This window comes from Coenobita brevimanus, chromosome 46, assembly GCF_032717465.1.
Source record: "Coenobita brevimanus isolate Jiangsu-jjx chromosome 46, ASM3271746v2, whole genome shotgun sequence".
NCBI lineage: Eukaryota > Metazoa > Arthropoda > Malacostraca > Decapoda > Coenobitidae > Coenobita > Coenobita brevimanus.
The window spans coordinates 54,955,547-54,974,794 of NC_136999.1; the positions used below are offsets into that span (position 1 = coordinate 54,955,547).

A 19,248-nucleotide genomic window follows, 5' to 3' on the forward strand; every position below is an offset into this window, starting at 1 on the left:
TCATGGGACATAGGACCTTTCATACCAGGCTCGGAAAGCAACAATCGTCATACATAGTACTTAAGGGGTTAAAGTAATTTCTAGAAACACACAGCCATGGCTATTAGGTTAATCAAAAATGATGAAAAGGGCACAACAAGGACGAAATGTACCACATAGAGATCGGAGATGGGCTTTAGGTAAAGGGTTTTGAGACTAGGGAGTGAAGAGTTAAAGGGCTCTACCACCTAGAATTAATTCCTCAAGTAGGGCCTCATCTTTCAGTCCATCAAAGCCATCAGAAACCATAGATGTTGCATCATCATTGCCGGCAGAAACCAGCTCAAGTGTGCAGTAGTTATATTTTTTAGCCGAAAAATGTGCAATAACAGCAGGAGTGCAGATTTTCGTCTACCAGTAATATGAAAATAAAAAGGAAACATGAGCTATTTATTATCTGAGCTGGCCTCATAATGACTGCCATAACAGTGGAGTTGGGAGAAAAAGTGAACAGAACACTTTAAGGAACTGTTAAACATAGGAATAAAAGTAATGCAAGTATAAGTGGCTGGGGAATGGCTGGGAGGAGGAGGGAGGTGAGAAGGTAGGAAGAGACCAGTAGGTTCGAAGTAGTGGAAGCAATGAAGAAAGTCAAAATGGGGAAAGCCCCGGGAATTGATGAAGTGTGTGGTGAAATGTTGAAACTTGGGAGATAGTAGTAGAATGGATATGGAAGATGTGCAGATTGCCCTGGGAGGAAGGTAGAGTCCTGGAGGATTGGAAGTCAGGTAGTTATAATTTTTCCCCAGTACAAAGAAAAAGGGGAAAAAGAAGTGTGTGGTAATCATAGGGGCATTTATCTTCTTAGTGTAATAGGAAAAGTATATGGTAGGATTCTGACAGTTTGGGAAATACCAGAGAAGAACAGGTTTTAGGAAGGGAAGAGGTCTTTAGTGGAAAAGTCTCTAGAGAAGGAAAAGAAGTTGTATGCGGCCATCATGGATTTGGAGAAAGCATATGACAGTGGATAGACAAGGTTAAGAACATATTGAGTAAATGGGAAGTTGTTGAATGCTGTGAAGAGTATGTATGAGGGTGCTAAGGTTTGAATGCTGAGAAAAGTATGTATGAGGGTACTAAGGCTGCATTGCATGTGGATAGTGAGCTAAGTCACCTAAGTGAATTTTTCTATATGAATGTTGGGTTAAAACAGGGATGTATCATGTCTCTATGGTTGTTCAGCCTGTATATGATGGGATTATAAAAGAGCTACAAGGTAGGGCAGTGGATGTTGGAGTTGCCCTAATGAAAGAGGGTAGTGTGTGGAAACCTCCTGTACTGTTGTGTGAGATGACACTGTGTTGTTAATGTGTACTGCACTGGGGAGAGAAAGAAAAAAAAGGGGGGGGGGAAGAAAGAGAAAAAAGGAAATGAAAGAAAAACAAAAAAAAATAAAAAACATACCCCTTTGCATTGGCCGATTTTGCCCCACCCCCCTCCCAGGTGAATGGGCTTAATATACTGTATTAATATTAGATCCCTGGCACTAATAAAAGTAATCACCAAAGCCAGAAAGTTGGTTGAATCAAGTCAGGTTGGTACCACTTGACCTCTGAAATCTTCAAAGTTACTAAGAGAGCAGAGCGTCTGTGAGCCTGTGAAGGCTGTCACTCGCCTCCCACACTCCTAAATCAGTGTTGTAGGCGTAGCGGAGAAATGTCTGAAGTTAGCGAGATACGTTATTATCTTCCATTTTACTTTGGTTGCAATAACTTCTCAGTGCTGCAGAACACAGAGCCATGTCCTGGTGTTTTAGAGGGGGACGTAGATCTACGTCTCTAGCATGGTATGGCTTAAGTTAAGATGAAGGGGAACTGGAAGGCTTTTGAGAAATTAAGTCACTGAATGCACAGCGAAGTTGGATGGTGAGGAAATGGAAAATGTGAGTACATTTAAGTATCTGGGTAGTGTGATGAGTAAGGATGGGAGTTTGGAGGATGAAGTGCTTGAAAGCATGCAGCAAGGAAGAAAGGTTGCTGGTTCTTTGAAAGCAGTGATAAGAAATAGGGAAGTGAACATAGAGGTAAAAAAGTCAGTACATGATAGTACTGTATTGTGATACCAACTCCATAAGGAAGTGAAGGTTGGATTTTGTCAGAAGACACAAGTCATGAGTGAGCGCAGTGGAAATGAGTTACTGGAGGGGAGCATATGGAGTTACATGGAGAGACACTGTTACAAATGAAGAAGTGAAGGAATGTTGTGGTGTAGATGTGGATGTGATAGAAAGCATTAGGAGAAATACACTGAGGTGGTTTGGCCATGTGAAGAGGATGGAGAGTGACAGACTAACAAGAAGAGTGTATGTTAGTGAGGTGGAGAGGGAGGGGGAGGCCGAGGATGCGATGGAGGGAAGGAGTGGAGAGGTATATGAGAGAGGGGTGTGTGAGCCGGGGGGAGGGCAGTGAAATGGCAGGAGACAGGGCAACATGGAGGCAATTTGTTTGTGGCCACCTTTTACAGGATAGAGACATCTGGCAAGAGATACCAGTAGATAGTTTTCTGATGCTTAAGCTTGTACTTCCACCTTATGTATTGCCTTCTCAGATTTAAACTTTGATTATGCTTCATATACTAGTAACTATTGTATTTCATATTGATATATATATATATATATATTTTTTTTCTCCAGGACCTACAGTTTTTAGACTTCAGTGGAGTGAGTGACGATGAGCGTGAGTCAATATTGGCACTGTTCTCTAGTGCCAACCCAGCAGTACTGGTTCCAGTGCCTGAGTGTGTCATTGCCCCAGTGGTTGACCAGCCAGAGGCACCTGTTGCTCTCTCCACCCCAGTGCCTGAAACCCTAACTACACCAACACATGACACTCCACCAGCCGACATCCCTGCCACACCAGCACCGGACATCCCAACCACCACTGTTCCAGCCACACACTTCACCAGTGACCACGACCACAAAGATGTAACAGAGGCCAAAGAAGTAGACCCTTGCACTGAGGAACATCATGGCGACATATTGCAGCAAGGTAATGCTTGCTATACATCATAAATAATGTTGTATATGTAATCTCATCAGCCCTCACTGGAGACAAGTTAGTTACGATACTATTTTGTCACTAGTAAATATGGCAGTGTTAAGATCAGTTCATGGTCACAGATTTAAATATTGGTGTCATCCACACTTTGGCAGTGTGTAAGACAAAATTCCATGTTGACATATGGGAATAGTACAGTGCATGCACAGACTAATTCAGGGATTAGAGCAGTCTAATTTGTGGAAGTAGCAATGTAGTTTTTCTGCTTAGTTACTCTGGTTGATACACAGCTTAAGGGTGCTTTCCAGGTAAGTCTTCCCTTGTATTTGAAGTAAGAGATGAGTTTAATTTTAGAACTAGAGGCCCAGAAAACTGCCACATCTAAAGTTGAGCTAATGAAAGACAAAACCATCCATCATCTATTCCTGTGTTGCCCCATGAGGAACATAAGAGCCCTGGGCTAGGCAAGTTGGTCCTGAGATTGTAGATGAGAGTGACCAGCCTCACTCATCCCTGAGTGGCATTACATGAGCAATAAACCCCAAATACCCCATGGATATAAACCTGCACTGGCTTAATCCGATTGGAGCATTGTAATTACTCACTAAACCACCAGGCATCATAATTTGGTTATATGGTTACCACCCAGCATAGTATATGGTTTCCTGGTGTACAGGAAACCATTTGGCTTGTCACTCAGAGTTGTCACCCATAGGCAGAAGGAAGAGGAAAGAATGAAGGAGAGAAAGATGGAAGAGGGAGTGTACTGTAAAGTCACCCATGGGCAGAAGGAAGAGGAAAAAATGAAGGAAGGATAGACAGAAGAGGAAGGAAGGAAGAGAGGAAAGGGTAGACACCGGAAGCAGCAGTACAGTACATCGAGTGAGTGGATGGTGAGCTCCCCCACCTACCACTAAAAGATGAAACCGAAAATACCTAATCAGTATTAAATGTTTGGACATGTTTAGTGACAGGTCAACCTGCATTTGGGCAGGTAAATGTTGAGGTTCCCGAGTGACCAAAGCAGTGCTGTGTGGGAAGTGCTGTTGTTATATTGAAGTCTCAGAAGTCAGATTAAAACTCATCTTAGGTCCTATTTTATGAAAATGCGTGGTGCCAGTAATCATGGGATTTTGCGGTGCTGTACTTTTCCAAGCTCACTGCCACTTCGCCTATGTGGTGTACAGCTGACTGTCGATATTCTCAGCTTCAGATACTGTATTGATAAATAACCATCTCAATATGCACTTCTTTAAAGCGTATTTTTTAAAATGGTTTAGCTACCTTTGTTGTTAAATAATTTCAAAATATGCTTTGGACAAGTAGATCCTAGTGTCTCATGATGTTTTGGTGTACTACCTGCCAAGGGTTTTTAATTGGTTACATAGTTAAGTTTTTACTACAGGGGCCATTTTTTGGAGGGTACCAATCACTTGTAGATTTCTCCATTCTTGGGTATGTCTGGTATGTGTCCCTGATGAATATGAAGGGCCAAGTGGGGAGGGGGGAAACATTATAGAGGGGAAGTTTTTTTCATATCAAGTCTGTCCTATGAAAGAAAAAGAAAATGCACCATGAGTCACATGTACAGTATACAGTCATCTCGTGTAAAGTGCGTGTATATGGGCGACACAGCCCCTCGCACTTTATAAATTCGCACTTTGCGAAGCATAGGATCCCATGTTAAAATGGCTTTATGGGTGACACATCCTGAATTTTCTTACATTGATTCACCAATACCTACCCCTAACTAAAATGCAAAAGGAAACTTACAATAGAAACATGCAATAGTAATACTGTATATTTATTACGATAATTCAAGACCTTACCAGCATTGTGCAGAGGGTAGATAATGTGAATTGTTGTGGTACCTGAGGCCATACCACAGAAGTTGAATCAAAACACTTAACTGCACGGGGCCTCATCCTGCACCTCACTTTCACTCTCAGCACTACTGGAGGGGTTTGTCTGTCTGTCTCTCTCTCTCTCTCTCTCTCTCTTTTTTTTTTTTCTTTTTTTTCTTTCTTTTTTTTTTTATTAAGGAATGGTTTGTGGGCTGTTAGCCTTTGATGCCTTCTCTCTTGCATTAAAAGAAAACAAAAATGATGATCCACCGTCTCCATCCTCAGTACACTGATACATGTGAAAAATCCTTTTGGTAAGGAATCATTCTGAGTCATTACTTACCGAATTTTTGGTAATTAATCATTCTGAATCATTACTGATCGAATTTTTCATTACCAAATTGCCTCACATTTCGTAATGAAACATACTACATGGCAACCCTGGTGACGACTGCGCCGGTGATTAACGAGTGCTCTAAAACACAGTATTGTGTGGCCAGTTTTATGGAATGCACATCTTAGTTTGCACTAGGTTAGGTGCTGCCCGTTGCTGCTTCAGGAAACCCTCAAAGTCCAGGTCAGACGCTACAGACATTACGTCTTCATCCTCACCAGCCCCGCCCTTACCCATTGCGCGCTACAAAGAATGCTCACGAATTGCAAGAGAATACCGTATTTGCCTCAATTTTTCATGCCCGTTGCACATTGCAAGTAGCAAACACACTTTCTAAATAATTGATTATTGTCAAACCCCTGTCGCACATTAGGCGAGACGCACTTTGTGAAGGCGCACTTTAAGCGAGATGACTGTACATCAAAGCTTGTCTGCCATAATGAGCCTTAATCAAAATTTAGTTAAAATACTGTATCACCCAAGTACTAAAAGTAGTAGGTGAACCAGTATGTTTTTCTGGTGATGGAGTGGAGCAGAGAAAAACAAGGAGAAAATTACTGTTAATATTGTGAAGCAAAAGTAAAATACTGAATTGTACTGAAGCCCTGAAGATGTACAAGTGTTGGTTAGCATTTAGATTATGGCTGAGTGGACTATGGTATGCAGGGATGTTAAGCTTGTTAGACTAGCCATAGAAGTTAGGGATGCATTCTTGCTACTGCAGGTTATCTAGCACCTCTTTCTTAACAGTTTTGAATTACTGTATTATCTCTATTTTGTATTTATTTATTAATGTATTTGTACAGTTCTCTGTGAGGATTAGAGCCATTCATTAAAAGCTGCAGTCTTGAGAAAATGTTGTTGTTTTCGTTTTCGTTTTTAAAGGCTCCAACATGCTTGCATGTGTCGGCCTTGGTCACCTAATGGCGGCTCTCCATGCTGCACGATCCATTGCATCCTCCCTGTTCAGTCCCTTAACCCTGAGGTCACACTTAATGACCTCGTCCCATGTCTTTCTTGGTCTACCTCTCATAACCCCACCCTCAGTATTAACACTTCTCACCTTCCTCACCCAATTATCATCCCCCCATCCTCTCCACATGTCCAAACCATCCCAATTTACCTCTCCTCATCACACCACCAATACACTCCAGTCCCATCCTACCTCTCAACTCTTCCATCATAAACCCAGCCCCTCCAGGCCTTGGACGCAGGGACGCACTGCACGTCCACCTAATCATTGTCATTTCTGTACATCTGAGCCGGCGAATATCTTCCTCCTTCACTGCCCAGGTCTCACTACCATACAGCATTACACTCCTAACACATGCTACATACAAAGACCCCTTAGCACGTAGGGAGAGTCCTCTCAATGTCAGGAGAGGCAAGAGCTCCCTGAACTTCTTCCAACCACTTCTCACCCTAGCCACAGAGCTAGCTCCAGCCCCACCTCCAGCACACAACATGTCTCCCAAATAACAAAACTCTTCCACACACTCAAGAGATTCACCAGCAAGTTCAGTCCTTTCACGTCTGACAGTCTCCACCTGCTCACCCTGACACGCCATACACATACAATCAGCATTATCTCGCAGTCTACCTCTGATACCACTACATCTGTTATGCACCCATTGATCACAAACACCGCACAAGATGGAATTACTTCCCACGCCTTTGTGGCAAACTGCACATGGCCACTCTCCCTCATCTTTGACAGTACCGCCACCAGCCCTAGATATCATCACTTTTGTTTTATCTGCATTTACCCTTAAACCCTTGTGCCCCATACCATCTCTCCACTTCCTAAACCTTTCCTCCACCTCCCTTTCGTTCTCTGCAATCAACACCAAATTATCAGCATACAACAACTCCCACTGGAGTCCGTTTCTGAAGTCATGAAAGGGCTTCAAGTGCCATAATAAACAACATGGGACTCAAGACTGACCCCTGATGCACACCAACATTCGCGGAAAACTCATCACTCAAATCTCCATTCACTCTTACCTGGGTGTGAGCAACTCTCCAACTCGAACTCTTCCCGCTCCTTCTGGCACCTTGCCAAAAACCTTTCTAACAACTTTACCTCATCATCCTTCCCTCCTCTTTTCTGCTCTGATGGCTCTGTAGCTATTTCTCCTACTGATAATGCAGATCTCTTCGCTCAGACTTTCTCCTCCAATTCCACCTTAGACGATTCTGGTGCTGTTCCTCCATCACTTCCCCCCTTAGACTTCCTCATGGCTAACATTAAAATTTCTTCAGCCGATGTATTTTCTGCCATTGCTGGCCTCAGTACTAATAAGGCATATGGGTCTGATGGAGTCCCTCCTGTTGTTCTCAAGAACTGTGCTTCTGTGCATACACCCTGCCTAGGCAAACTCTTTCACCTTTGTCTGTCAGCTTGTACCTTCTTGCTGGAAGTTTGCTCTCATTCAGCCAGCCCCAAAGAAGGGTGACCATTCCCAACCCTCTAACTATTGCCCAATTGCTTTAACATCCTGTATCTCAAAAGTTTTTGAGTCTATTCTTAATAGAAAAATTTTAAAGCATCTTTCCTATCACAACTTTCTTTCTGATCGTCAGTATGGGTTCCGTCAGGGACGCTCCACAGGCGACCTTCTCACCTGCCTTTCAGACTCCTGGTCATTCTCCTTTCAGGATTTTGGCGAAAACTTTGCCATTGCACTTGACATCTCAAAGGCTTTCGATCGAGTCTGGCATAAATCTTTAATTTCCAAACTGCCCTCTTACGGTTTCTATCCTTCTTTCTGTGCCTTCATCTCAAGCATCCTTTCTGGTCGTTCTATAGCCGCTGTTGTAGACGGCTATCGTTCATCTCCTAGATCTATTAACAGTGGTGTTCCTCAGGGCTCTGTCCTATCACCAACTCTCTTCCTTTTATTCATCAATGACCTTCTAAGCTGTACATCTAACCCTATCCACTCATACGCTGATGACTCCACCCTTCACCTTTCCATTCGATTCCCACAACGTCCATCTCAGCAGTTACTTCAACAGGCAAGGGATGAGGCTATGGCACACCTAATGTCTGACTTGGCTCGTATCTCTGACGGGTATAAATAATCTGGTTGTTTTCAATGCATCAAAGACTCAGTTTTTGCACCTATCAACCCGACAAAATCTTCCACAGGTATACCCACTTATGTTTAATAATACTCAACTTAATCCTGCATCATCCTTGAACATGCCTGGGGTTTCATTTGCTCGGGACTTGTCTTGGAAAGATCATATTACATCTCTTGTAAAATCTGCATCCAAGCGATTGGGTGTGCTAAGCCGACTCCGTTCCTTCTTTGCCCCTGCACAATTGTTGACTCTATACAGGGGTTTTATCCGCCCCAGTGTGGAGTACAATTCTCATGTGTGGGGAGGCTCCCCTCATACAGCTCTTCTCAATAGGGTGGAGTCAATGGCTTTTCATCTCATTAACTCTCCCCCTCTTACTGACTCCCTTCAACCTCTGTCTCTTCGCCGCAGTGTTGCATCTTTATCTCTTTTCTATCGCTACTTCAATGGTCACTGTTCCTCTGAACTGTCTGCATGCATTCCTCCACTTCTACGATGGGCGCGTAGCACCCGTCTAGCAGCAAACTCTCACCCCATTTCTGTCCAACTCTCTAATGCAAGAGTTAACCGTTACTCCCAGTCCTTCATTTATGCAACAGGTCAGCTCTGGAACTGTCTCCCTCTGTCTGTATTTCCTGCTTCCTATGATCTCCAGTCTTTCAAATGCAGTGTGTCCAGGCATCTCGAAATGAATGGATCTTGAATCTGGCTCTCTCTTGTATTTTGTTTTTCTCTTGGAAGGAACAGTTTTGCAGGCTCATTGTCTTTGGTTCCTTCTTCACATTAAAAAAAAAAAAAAAAAAAAAAAAAAAAAAAAAACAGCCATAACCACCCTAACCAGCCACTCCTCCAAGCCAAGCTTTCTCATTGCCCACTTCACCGCCTCTCTAGGGACTCTGTCAAAGGCCTTTTCCAAATCAACAAAAACAAAATAAAGATCCCTTCTCCTACCAATATATTTTTCCTGAAGCTGTCGAACAATGAATATAGCATCAGTGGTCCCCCTACCTGGCATAAACCCAAATTGCATCTCATCAATATTCACTCTTTCTCTAATCATACCTTCTAAAACTCTCTCCATTACCTTCATTATCTGATCTAAAAGCTTTATACCTCTATAATTTCCTCTTTCCAGGGCATCACCCTTCCCTTTATACACATTTACAGTTACACTCTTCAGCCAGTCATCTGGGACAACACACTCATAAATAATCCTATTTATCAGATCAGTGACTAACCTCACCCCTATATCGCCTGAGGCCTTCAACATTTCGGCAGTCAACCCAGACACACCTGCTGCCTTCCCAACCTTCATCCTGCCTATTGCCTCACTCACAGTAGCAGCATCAATCAAAGGCCAAGGGCCAGACACTGGATCTGTTGGCTCCAAACCTTCCCTGTCCCAGTTAAACTCCTCATTCAACAACCGGTTATAATGCTCTCTCCATGCATCTTTAATATCCTCACTGTTCACCACTACCCTTCCTTCATCATTCTTCACACACTGCTCACCTATAATATCCCGATTATCCCTCATAACCTGACCTGCCACCCTAATATCATATTTTTCCTTTCCCCATGATTTAGGTTATCAAGTAATAGTCTCTGTGACTCAGACTTTGCCCTGTATACCCTTCGTTTAGTCCTCCGCTTGGCAGCCAAATATTCCTCTTTGCTACCACCCTTCTTCCATTCCTGGAAAAGCCTTCTTTTCTCCTTAACTGCAGCTTCTACACCCTCATCCCACCACCAAGTTACTTTATGTCTTGGTGGGCCTTTTGTCCAGCTGTATGTTACATCAGTAACTCTCAAGAAATTGTTCTTGAGGGCTCTGTACTGTTCATTAATGCCTCTGTCTACAGCTCCCTGTTCAGCCACCACTCTCCTCAACTCGCAATAGAAGGCATCCCTTACTACCTGGTTTTTCAGCTTCCATATTTTCCTTCTAGGTACATAAGTCCTCTTTTTCATCATTTGTTCTTTAAACACCATATCACAAATCAATAGTTTGTGCTGCTTCACACACTCCTCACTTCCTATAACTTTAACATCCCTCACTAACCTCCTATCGGCCCTCCTAACCAGAAAATAATCTATCTGACTGCTGTTTCTCCCAGACTCATACGTAATGACAGATGATTACTGGGTTTAGTCATTGCCACATTTACAGATGGTTTGCAGTGTACAGTCAGCTTACTTACAGTGTGGCTAATTTATCAGGAACTTGAACAGCATTATGGGAATGTGTACTGTGGGAGATGGAGGGACTATGGGAAAAGCAGATTTTGGTCAGGACTCTTGCTTGTCACCCCTGATGACCTCCCAAACCTGCCCTGACCACCACCTGGCCATAAACGTACCAGTGATCACACCACCACCCAGATCATCACCCCATACTGCCACCTAGACCAGTGGTTCCTAAACTTTTTTGTTCTGTCCCCCCCAACCCCTAGCATAAATTAAGTAACATTGGTCCCAGTCATCTTCATTTGAAGAAACAAATAAAGCAGCTTCACCCAGATGAGCATGTCATATGTGAGCTTATAACAATTCAAGTAATGGAAAATAATGTTGTTCAGCATGCACATACAAGAACATTCTGAAAGTTAATTGAAACGTTTACCGTATAGTTGAAGTTAGATTTTTACAGCCAAGTTGGGTATCAGTAGTTGAGAAAAAAAGGAGGGAGGGATACCAAAGAGATATCTTCCATGTGGACTCCATTATGCCATCTCTCTTTGATGTTTAGCAGGTTTAAAAGGGGGAGGGGTTCTGCAGAGTAGTATAGATAAGAGTGAAAGGAAGACACAGACAGCTTCTTTGTTGATACCAGGGTAGTGACCCATTCTTGCACCAAACTCCATCAAGCTCTATGTAAGAGTGCTTATGGAAATTAATAACTTTTGAATTTGAGGAATGGGGGAGGCGGTGGCTCAATCGGTAGAGAGGTGGCCTGCAGTCCTGACGGACCCAGGTTCGAATCCCAGCTGGGGCAGGGAACAGTTTAAGGATTTGAATTTCATTAAATCAGGCTTTACTGATCTACCAGAAGACCCGCCGACATGTCGTAAAAATACCCCCGCTAATACCAATACACAAGTCCTGCATGAGACAGCCCTAGCATGTATTCAATATGGACGGTGGGTGTTAGCGCCGAAGTGGTGACATGTAGAGGTGTATGGTATGTAGGAGGACTACTGGGCCTTGATAGCAGGCTGTGAAGCCTATGCCCAGAGTCGGATACATAAAAAAAAAAAAAAAAAAAAATACTCTCTGCATGAAGTGGTTACGGAAAAAAGAATCTTCACAGTTATTGCCACCAAGAAGAGAATGAAATTTTATCACTAGTTACCAGCTGTTTAAGGTTAGGCTACCTCATGACCCCCAGTTTGGGAACCACTGACCTACATCATCACCCCAAACCATGCCACCCATACCATTTTTGACCATCTTCCTACACCATCACCTAGGCTTCACTAACTCTTTCGGGTCACAAAAAGGTCCGTACGTCTAGTCTGAAAAATCACATCTTTGACCAAGAAATCTATCTACCTATCTATTGCCAGATGCCATAATCCTGTAAGGGGTGGCCATTTGACTTAGAGTTATTTGTTTTACGGGGAGGGGCACTGACCCTCCATCAACCCACTTGCTGACACGTAGGGAGCATTTATGATTTATATGGTTACCACCCAGCATTGTAAATGGTATCTTGGCTTACAGGAAACCATTAGGTTTGTCACTCAATGTAAAGCCACCTGTAAAGGAAAGAAAAGCAGTAAGAAGTGACAGGCAAGAGGGGAGAAATAGGGAGAGAGGAGGGCAGGCACAGAAAAAGAATGATAAAGGCTAAAGAAATAGTAGGCAGCACTACATCAGGTGAGTGGATGATGGTCGCCACCACCTACCAAATCAAGGACTGTAATTTTAGAAAAAAAAATATATAATATGCATAAGGAGCTAGTATGCGTCTCTCTCTCTCTCTCTAAAAAAAAAAGATATTACGGCTGTACATACCATACAAAAGCCGTAATAACGATGGAAAGTTGCATAGCAAGTGGTGTGTAGTGTCACCAATTAATGCATTTCCATATACAGAATGATGGAGAAACACTCCTACTAACGTAAATTAATAAATCTGTGTTTATTTCTTCTCAGTTGGATTGTCCAGTACCCAGGAAATCATTAAGGATTGAGAGAAATATTGATAAGATTCACTAGCTTGCCACCACAGTTTTGAGACGGGGGGCTAATAGGCAAGCCATGATCATGGCCAGGAGACCCATCACGATAATGCCATGATCGGGGCGAGGTGACCTGAAAGGGTTAAGGCTCTGTGCAGTAATGTGGCCTGAGCTATGGGAGGTATGGTACATCTGTGCTGTGACAGGTAATGCTATATTTGAGCTTGCAGTCCATATTGTATTGGACATAACTGTGTGTGATAGCTTTGAGGACCTGATCAAATGCCTTTCACATTGTACAGTATATGCTCAGTTTTGGGGGAGAGTGCATGGTAAGTGATCTGACTTGGTTAATACCAGTGTTATTATTCTCTTTGTTATAATTATTATATTTTGGATAAAGTTTCTTGAACAAGACAGAGGATAATATTAGAGGCCATTTTAGCAATAAACTGGTAAGAAAGTGGTGCTTGGGAGCCTCCATAAACTGATGAGAATACAACTTTGAATGTGTGATACGATGGTGTAACTGTCTGGTGTATTAAGGAAGGTATGACAGTTTGATGGGTTATTGATGTTAACTGTAGGTGTTGGTGGTCATCCCTCAGGAGTGGTGGATGTGGAAAGCAGCAAGACCAGCGAGGTGGACACCACCCCGGTTGCCGCCCCAGCTGCAACCACCGCTGCCACGCCATCCTCTGGTGGGGCTGTCGAGGCAGGACTTAACCGTACATTTATGTTGCCACCACCTAATGTAGGTGGACAGGCAGGTCAGCAGTACCCACCCTATCCTGCTCCCTCACCCAGTAATCCTCCCTTGTACAATCCTCACATGCCCCCACCCTCACATCCTCCACCACCCCCCAATAGTGTATACACACAGCTGCCACCTCATCCTCCCCCTGTATTGCCCCATGGTGCCACTGTATATGTGGCCAACTGTCACGTCAATCTCTCTCCGTACGGTGGTGGTCAGCCACAGGTTCCGTCAAACCCTGGTCCCTCACAGTCACCCCCAGCTCCACCCATGTTGCCTTCCCTTCCCCCCATGCTGACCGAGCCCCCACCTCCCCACATGGCAGCAGCCAAAGCCAGCCACGAAGGCAAAGGTGAGTACGAGGGCCGCAGGTACGAGCCTACCCGTCCAGGCCACCACCGTGGCGGTCGCGGCAGAGCTAGGGGCCGGGGCAAACGGCCTGGGCTGGACCGCAGCAGTTCTGGTGGTGGTGAGCACCCAGGGTATGGTGGAGAAGGCCTACCTGGCTATGGGGCTGCTCCTGGCCAGTATATATACCCTAATGTACAGTACCCAGTGCGGGGTGGGGGTGGCCCTGGATACCCACCTTATCCTGGGGTGCCAGCGCCACAGACAGTACAGGGTGTCCCATTAATGTACAGTCAGCCCCAGTATGTCCAGTATCCAGGCCACCTCTTGCCCTATCAGCACCAAGGCCCCAACACCCCCCAGCACCCTCCCCCTGGCCCCCTTCACCACCTACATCCGCCACTACCTCCCCCCTACCACCATCAGCCAGAACCCAGCCCTGGGCCACCCCACCACCCACAGGCCCACCATTACCCTACACCCTCACATCACCAGCATCAGGTCACCTTCCCCGATGGTGTGGACCCCAACACCTCCACTGCTGCCACCTTCCCCCCTAGTGCTGCTGAGCCATCCTTCACCCATCAGTTCCCTCCCTCACAGCCCCGCCCAGCCTCAGACAGTGGCCCCCCCACAAGTGTGGAGATGATCCCAGCTCAAGATCCCTGCATTGCCAAAGTCCAGGACCCTTCTGTCTCTGAGCAGCAGCAGCTGCAGCAGGATGAAGCACAGGAGCCATCACCAGTTGAAGCTGCCAGGCCTCCACCACCCCAGGTTGATACTGCTTCACATGTGCCCACAGTACCATCACCCCACCAGACCCAGGCTCAGGTGGAGGCTAATCTGGTGAATGAGCAGCAGGCTGCCACACCTATTCTGCCTCAGCCACCCCAAGTTGCTTGTGTAGCATCTGCACCTTCACATAACCCACCCCAGCCTCAGCCTCAGTCATCACAATCTCCTGGCTCAGCACCAATGTCTGCTTCACTGCAACATCCACTCCATTCCCAGAGTCATCCCACAGAGTCCCAAAGCCACCCTGCACCACCCCAGGCAGAACCTGAACAACTCAAGCTGTACCCAGCAGTGGTTCAGGGGTCTCCACATGGAACACCCCCACAGGATCAACCTCATACCATACAGGCTCAGCCACAGCCACCACCCCAGCCGCAACCCCAACCAGTACCAGGTGAAATGCAGCAAGTGGCACAGTCAGCACCACCTCAACAGCCACCACAACCCAGACCATCCCCAGGACCTGCTCAGTCAGAGGTCATGACAGTCACTGGTGGGGTTAGTCAAATATCATTTGAGGAGTCCACACCTGGCGGAGGGTCTGCTGTGAAAAAGCAGAGCATGTGTGAGAGGTCTGGCCAGGCAGGACGGAGGTCAGGGCCACAGTTTGACCTAGTACACCAGCCACAACAACGTGGTCGCGGTGATAAACCTGCAGTGACCCTTGTGGTGGACCAGACACGCTTCCCAGACATAAGTTTCATGTCTGACGAAATTCAGCCAAATGTAGAACCTGATGTTGGACTGGAATTTGTGATGAGTGAAAGTATACTCCTGGCCCAGCCAGGCCAAGAGACCTCCCCAGGCATCACTTTCATGGGTCCACCAGTGTCATCTGAAATAACTTCTGTTGCAGACAGTACTGCAGTCCCAGCAACACAGCAGGTGGGGGGGGAAGAGAGTGTTGTATCTCAAGAGCCAAGTGAGCCAGAACGGGTTGAACCAGTTCCAGTGGCAGAACCATCCTTGCCCCCTGCACCAGCACCAGCACCACCAGTGGAAGTTCAGGCTGCCAGCACTCCTCCAGGGGGTGCCTGGGCACAGAAGAAGAGTTGGTCTCAGTTGTTCAAGCCATGTGAAGGAGCAGCCAAACAAGTGGCATATGTGGCACCCTTCAATCAGGCCAGCGAGAAACCTCGTGAGGAAACGCCATCGCCTCTAGAACAGACCCACACCATCCCCGAGCCACCAGTACTCTCTGAGGCGGACATAGAGAAAGCCAAAATAGGCGGTAAGTGAAATTGAGGCCGTTTTACATGACCAATATCAGAATTGAAAATGTTAACTCCAGCTGCTAATAATTATTAACATCCTAGAGGATGTGACCATGATTTTTTTTTTTTTTTTTTTTTTTTTTTTTTTTTTTTAAAGGCTGGCCATTTGTACTGCTAATGTCAGGTTGGAGTAGTTAACCATTAGGCCTCTTTGCTCATGATGATGCAAAAATGATGTAATGCTGCTGTAAGTCCTGTAATTCCTAAGTCTGGTATTATTCATTGACATTGTTTGATATGCTTTCCCCAGTATAATACAGTTAAACCTTAACCTAAATGGACTTTGCTGTTGTCTTACACTTTAAGCCTGACACCTTTTCTGTACAGTGGGCTTAGTCCAGTATAAGTAGTAAGAATATCATTTTTGTTTTTGCAAGTGCATCAGTTTTCTTTAACAAGCATACAAAATTCTCTCTGCAGTAGATTCTGTACTGTGTGTCTGCATCCAGCATAGTCTGTAGTTTCTCAGCCTCAGTAGGTTACACAGGACTTCTGCCTCATAAAACTGAAGTACGGTAAATTGGGACAAATTCTGGTAGTGAAAGCTCACTTAGATTTCTGCATTTATTAGCCTGGGTCTCCTCTATTCAGTCATGTAAAAATTTAATTGCCGTGTAACATGTTAAAATCATTATATCAGCTTGTTACCATTTATTTTGTTTTTCATTCCTACTGTAATAAAATTCTAGTCAGAGCATGTCCTTTCAGAGGAGAAATACTGTAATTTCTTTTAGGCTTCATATGCTGTGTTAAGATAATGTTGTTAATTTTTACAGTAGTGTATGCTTTACAAACATTTGCAAAACTAAGTACAAACATAATACATGCCAAGAGCTTTATTGAGTGTGATTTGTTGGAAGAGTTAATGCAGGTTCGTTGAGGATAGTATTGACACCCAGTGTGATGAATCGCCAGGTGGGAAGAGTTGATGTAGATTGTGTGTGTAAGGTATTGACATGTTTAAGTGTGCTAGGAGATTGTGATATACCACTGTTAGGCAGGCATCAGGAAAGACAGTTTATTATTGCTGTTGGCCCAGACTTATTTGAACTCCGTGGACTGCAGACTAAAATTGCCCTTCTTCAGTCCTTCATCATTTTTTGGGGGATAGAGAGAGGGGTGAGGGACATTTGTATAACTGCTTGAAGGTGCTCTTGTACCCCTATAAAGTTTATATTCCAGAATTTCCCTTTTTCTGTGACATGGTTATGTCACAGAAAAATGTTTTGGAGGGTGACTTCGAATACCAGAACACTTATAACATGGGTTATTTTCAGTGGCCATAGAGGTTTACTTTTGTGTGACTTTTAGTCACACATCCACCACCACGAAGTACATATTCAGTCATAATATACTCATTACATACTTAAAACAGCACAATATCTGCACTACAATGTGGACAACAGTTAGTAAAACACAGGTTAAATGGAGTTACGTCAAGTGGCCATTGACGGTAACCCCCAGGTCAACAGGAGTACTGGCTCGGTTAAAAGATTTGGATGCAAAACATAGTACAGGTACACTTCTGGGGATTAGCTGGGCATTTCTTTATGTCTAGCAGTTCAAATCATTGGGGGAGAAATCCTTCCTAGTGGTATTTTTTCATACTGGGAATTGATGAACAGGAATATTGATTCAGTTAAGGGGTTTTGGCAAAGTCGAGGGGGGGGGGCTTTTATTTGGTAGTTAGGACACTGGAATTTTATGTACAGTATTAGTAATTAATATTTTTGAGAAGCACTTCATGCCTGTGATCCATACTGAAATATTTGTGAAAGATGAACAAAAAAGTTTGTAGTTCAGAGGATATACTGCAGCATGCTTTGATGGTATGGTTATATGGAAAAACTGTATATGAATAGTGAGTAAATACTTGTTGTGGCCCCAGGGTCTTTTGGACAAGAACCCAGTGATCTGCAAGAAACGAGCCACTTCAGCTAGACATTACAAGAAAGCTTTTGTTTAGGCTATTTTGAAAGTCTGTCTGTGTTGTGAGAGTGGGGTGTGTCAGTTGAAGTGTGTTGCAGTGTGAGTTGCTGCATTGCTGTGAGAGCATAGTGGATTGTCTGTGATGAGAGTGAGGTGCCTGAAGTGAGTCAAACAGGGTGTAAAGTGCTGCATCACTGAGAGTAGATAGAGTGTTGTCATTGTTATTATTTTGCAGGAATGCTGAAAAATTATGTACAGGACCACCGTCAAGTAGCACTCCAGCCACGAGGTCTGACCAACAAGGGGTACTGGTGTTATGTAAATGCTCCCCTTCAGGCACTGCTCTCCTGCCCACCTTTCTACAACCTCATGCACTCCATACCAAACATCCCAGGGCTCAAGAAGGGAAAATCATCCACCCCCGTCATTGATAGCATGTTAGTGCCATATACAATAATACTAAAAGTTTTAACACTGGCTTAGTGGTAGGTGGGGGTGCTCACCATCCACTCACTTGATGTAGTTCTGCTCTCGGTGTGACTGCCCTTTCCTCTTTTCCTTCCTTATTTCCTTCGTTCTATCTTTCATTCCTTTTCCTTCTGTTTATGGATGACTCTCCAGTGAGTGACAAGCTAAATGGCTTATCTGGAAACCATTTACTATGCTGGGTGGTAACCATACTGTATAACCAAATTATGGTGCTTGGTCCACCTGGCCAGGCTGAGATGTGGACATCTTCCAGCCCTCTTGAGTTATCGAAAGAGGCTAGATGACTCCATCACTGATGCCTGTCCAGGATGCAGCACAGCACCCCATACTATTAAGCACAACTACCAGCAGCTGCTCTCTCTCTCTTTCTTGTTTGTGTGTGTTTATCTATAAGTGAAATGCATATACATTTTCATTCCTTATTGATGGAGGTTAATTTATATTAACAGTAATTCTCCCCCTCTCCTTAGTGTGGAGTACATCCATGAGTTTTCTGAGTTGGGGCCAGCACTGAAGCCAAGCCGAAAGGAGAGGAACTCGGGAGCAACAGCTGGCGGCCGCAAGGAACAGGACATTGTGCCTGGCCCGGCTTTTGAACCATCATACATATACAAGATGCTGGCCTCCATGAATGGAGAAATGTTTAAAGATGGCCGTCAGCAGGATGCAGAAGAGATGTTGTCCTTCGTCCTCAATGCCCTGCATGATGAGGTAAGTCAACCCTTTTCCTAGTGTTATGGCAGTTGTAACTCCCTCATGCAAGTGACAGTCTGCTTTGGTAAAGGGGAGGTGGTGGCTAAGGGGCAAGAGAGGCTGTTAACCCCTACAGACTGCAGTTCTCCCTTTGTGGCTGCAGAACCACATTCAGGGTTTGATTTTCAGCTTTTGCCAAGGTAAACTTTGGTATTTTATATTTCAGGAGATTGGTTCTACACACCACTAAATGTATATGTCACTCTTGTATGACTAATGGTTACCACACTATCGACTGTCAAAGAATGTCAAAAATAAAAATTGTTACCCCTTGCGTATACAGTAGAGAGAGAGGACAAAACATTGCATCAGAGTAAATTTTGGTCTTAGAGATATGAAGAGTTGATTTTACACGCCAG

The 19,248-nt window shown here is 44.5% G+C and overlaps 1 protein-coding gene across 1 annotated transcript in view; it reads left to right on the forward strand.

The window, feature by feature from the left end:
• The window catches only part of Usp10 (ubiquitin specific protease 10), a 69,683-nt gene that overhangs the window by 11,159 nt on the left and 39,276 nt on the right, over positions 1-19,248 (forward strand). The window contains exons 2-5 of the mRNA XM_080271571.1: positions 2,672-3,026; positions 13,153-15,675; positions 17,883-18,084; positions 18,607-18,847. Coding sequence (XP_080127697.1) covers positions 2,672-3,026; positions 13,153-15,675; positions 17,883-18,084; positions 18,607-18,847 — 3,321 coding nt within the window. The remainder of the gene's footprint in view (positions 1-2,671; positions 3,027-13,152; positions 15,676-17,882; positions 18,085-18,606; positions 18,848-19,248) is intronic.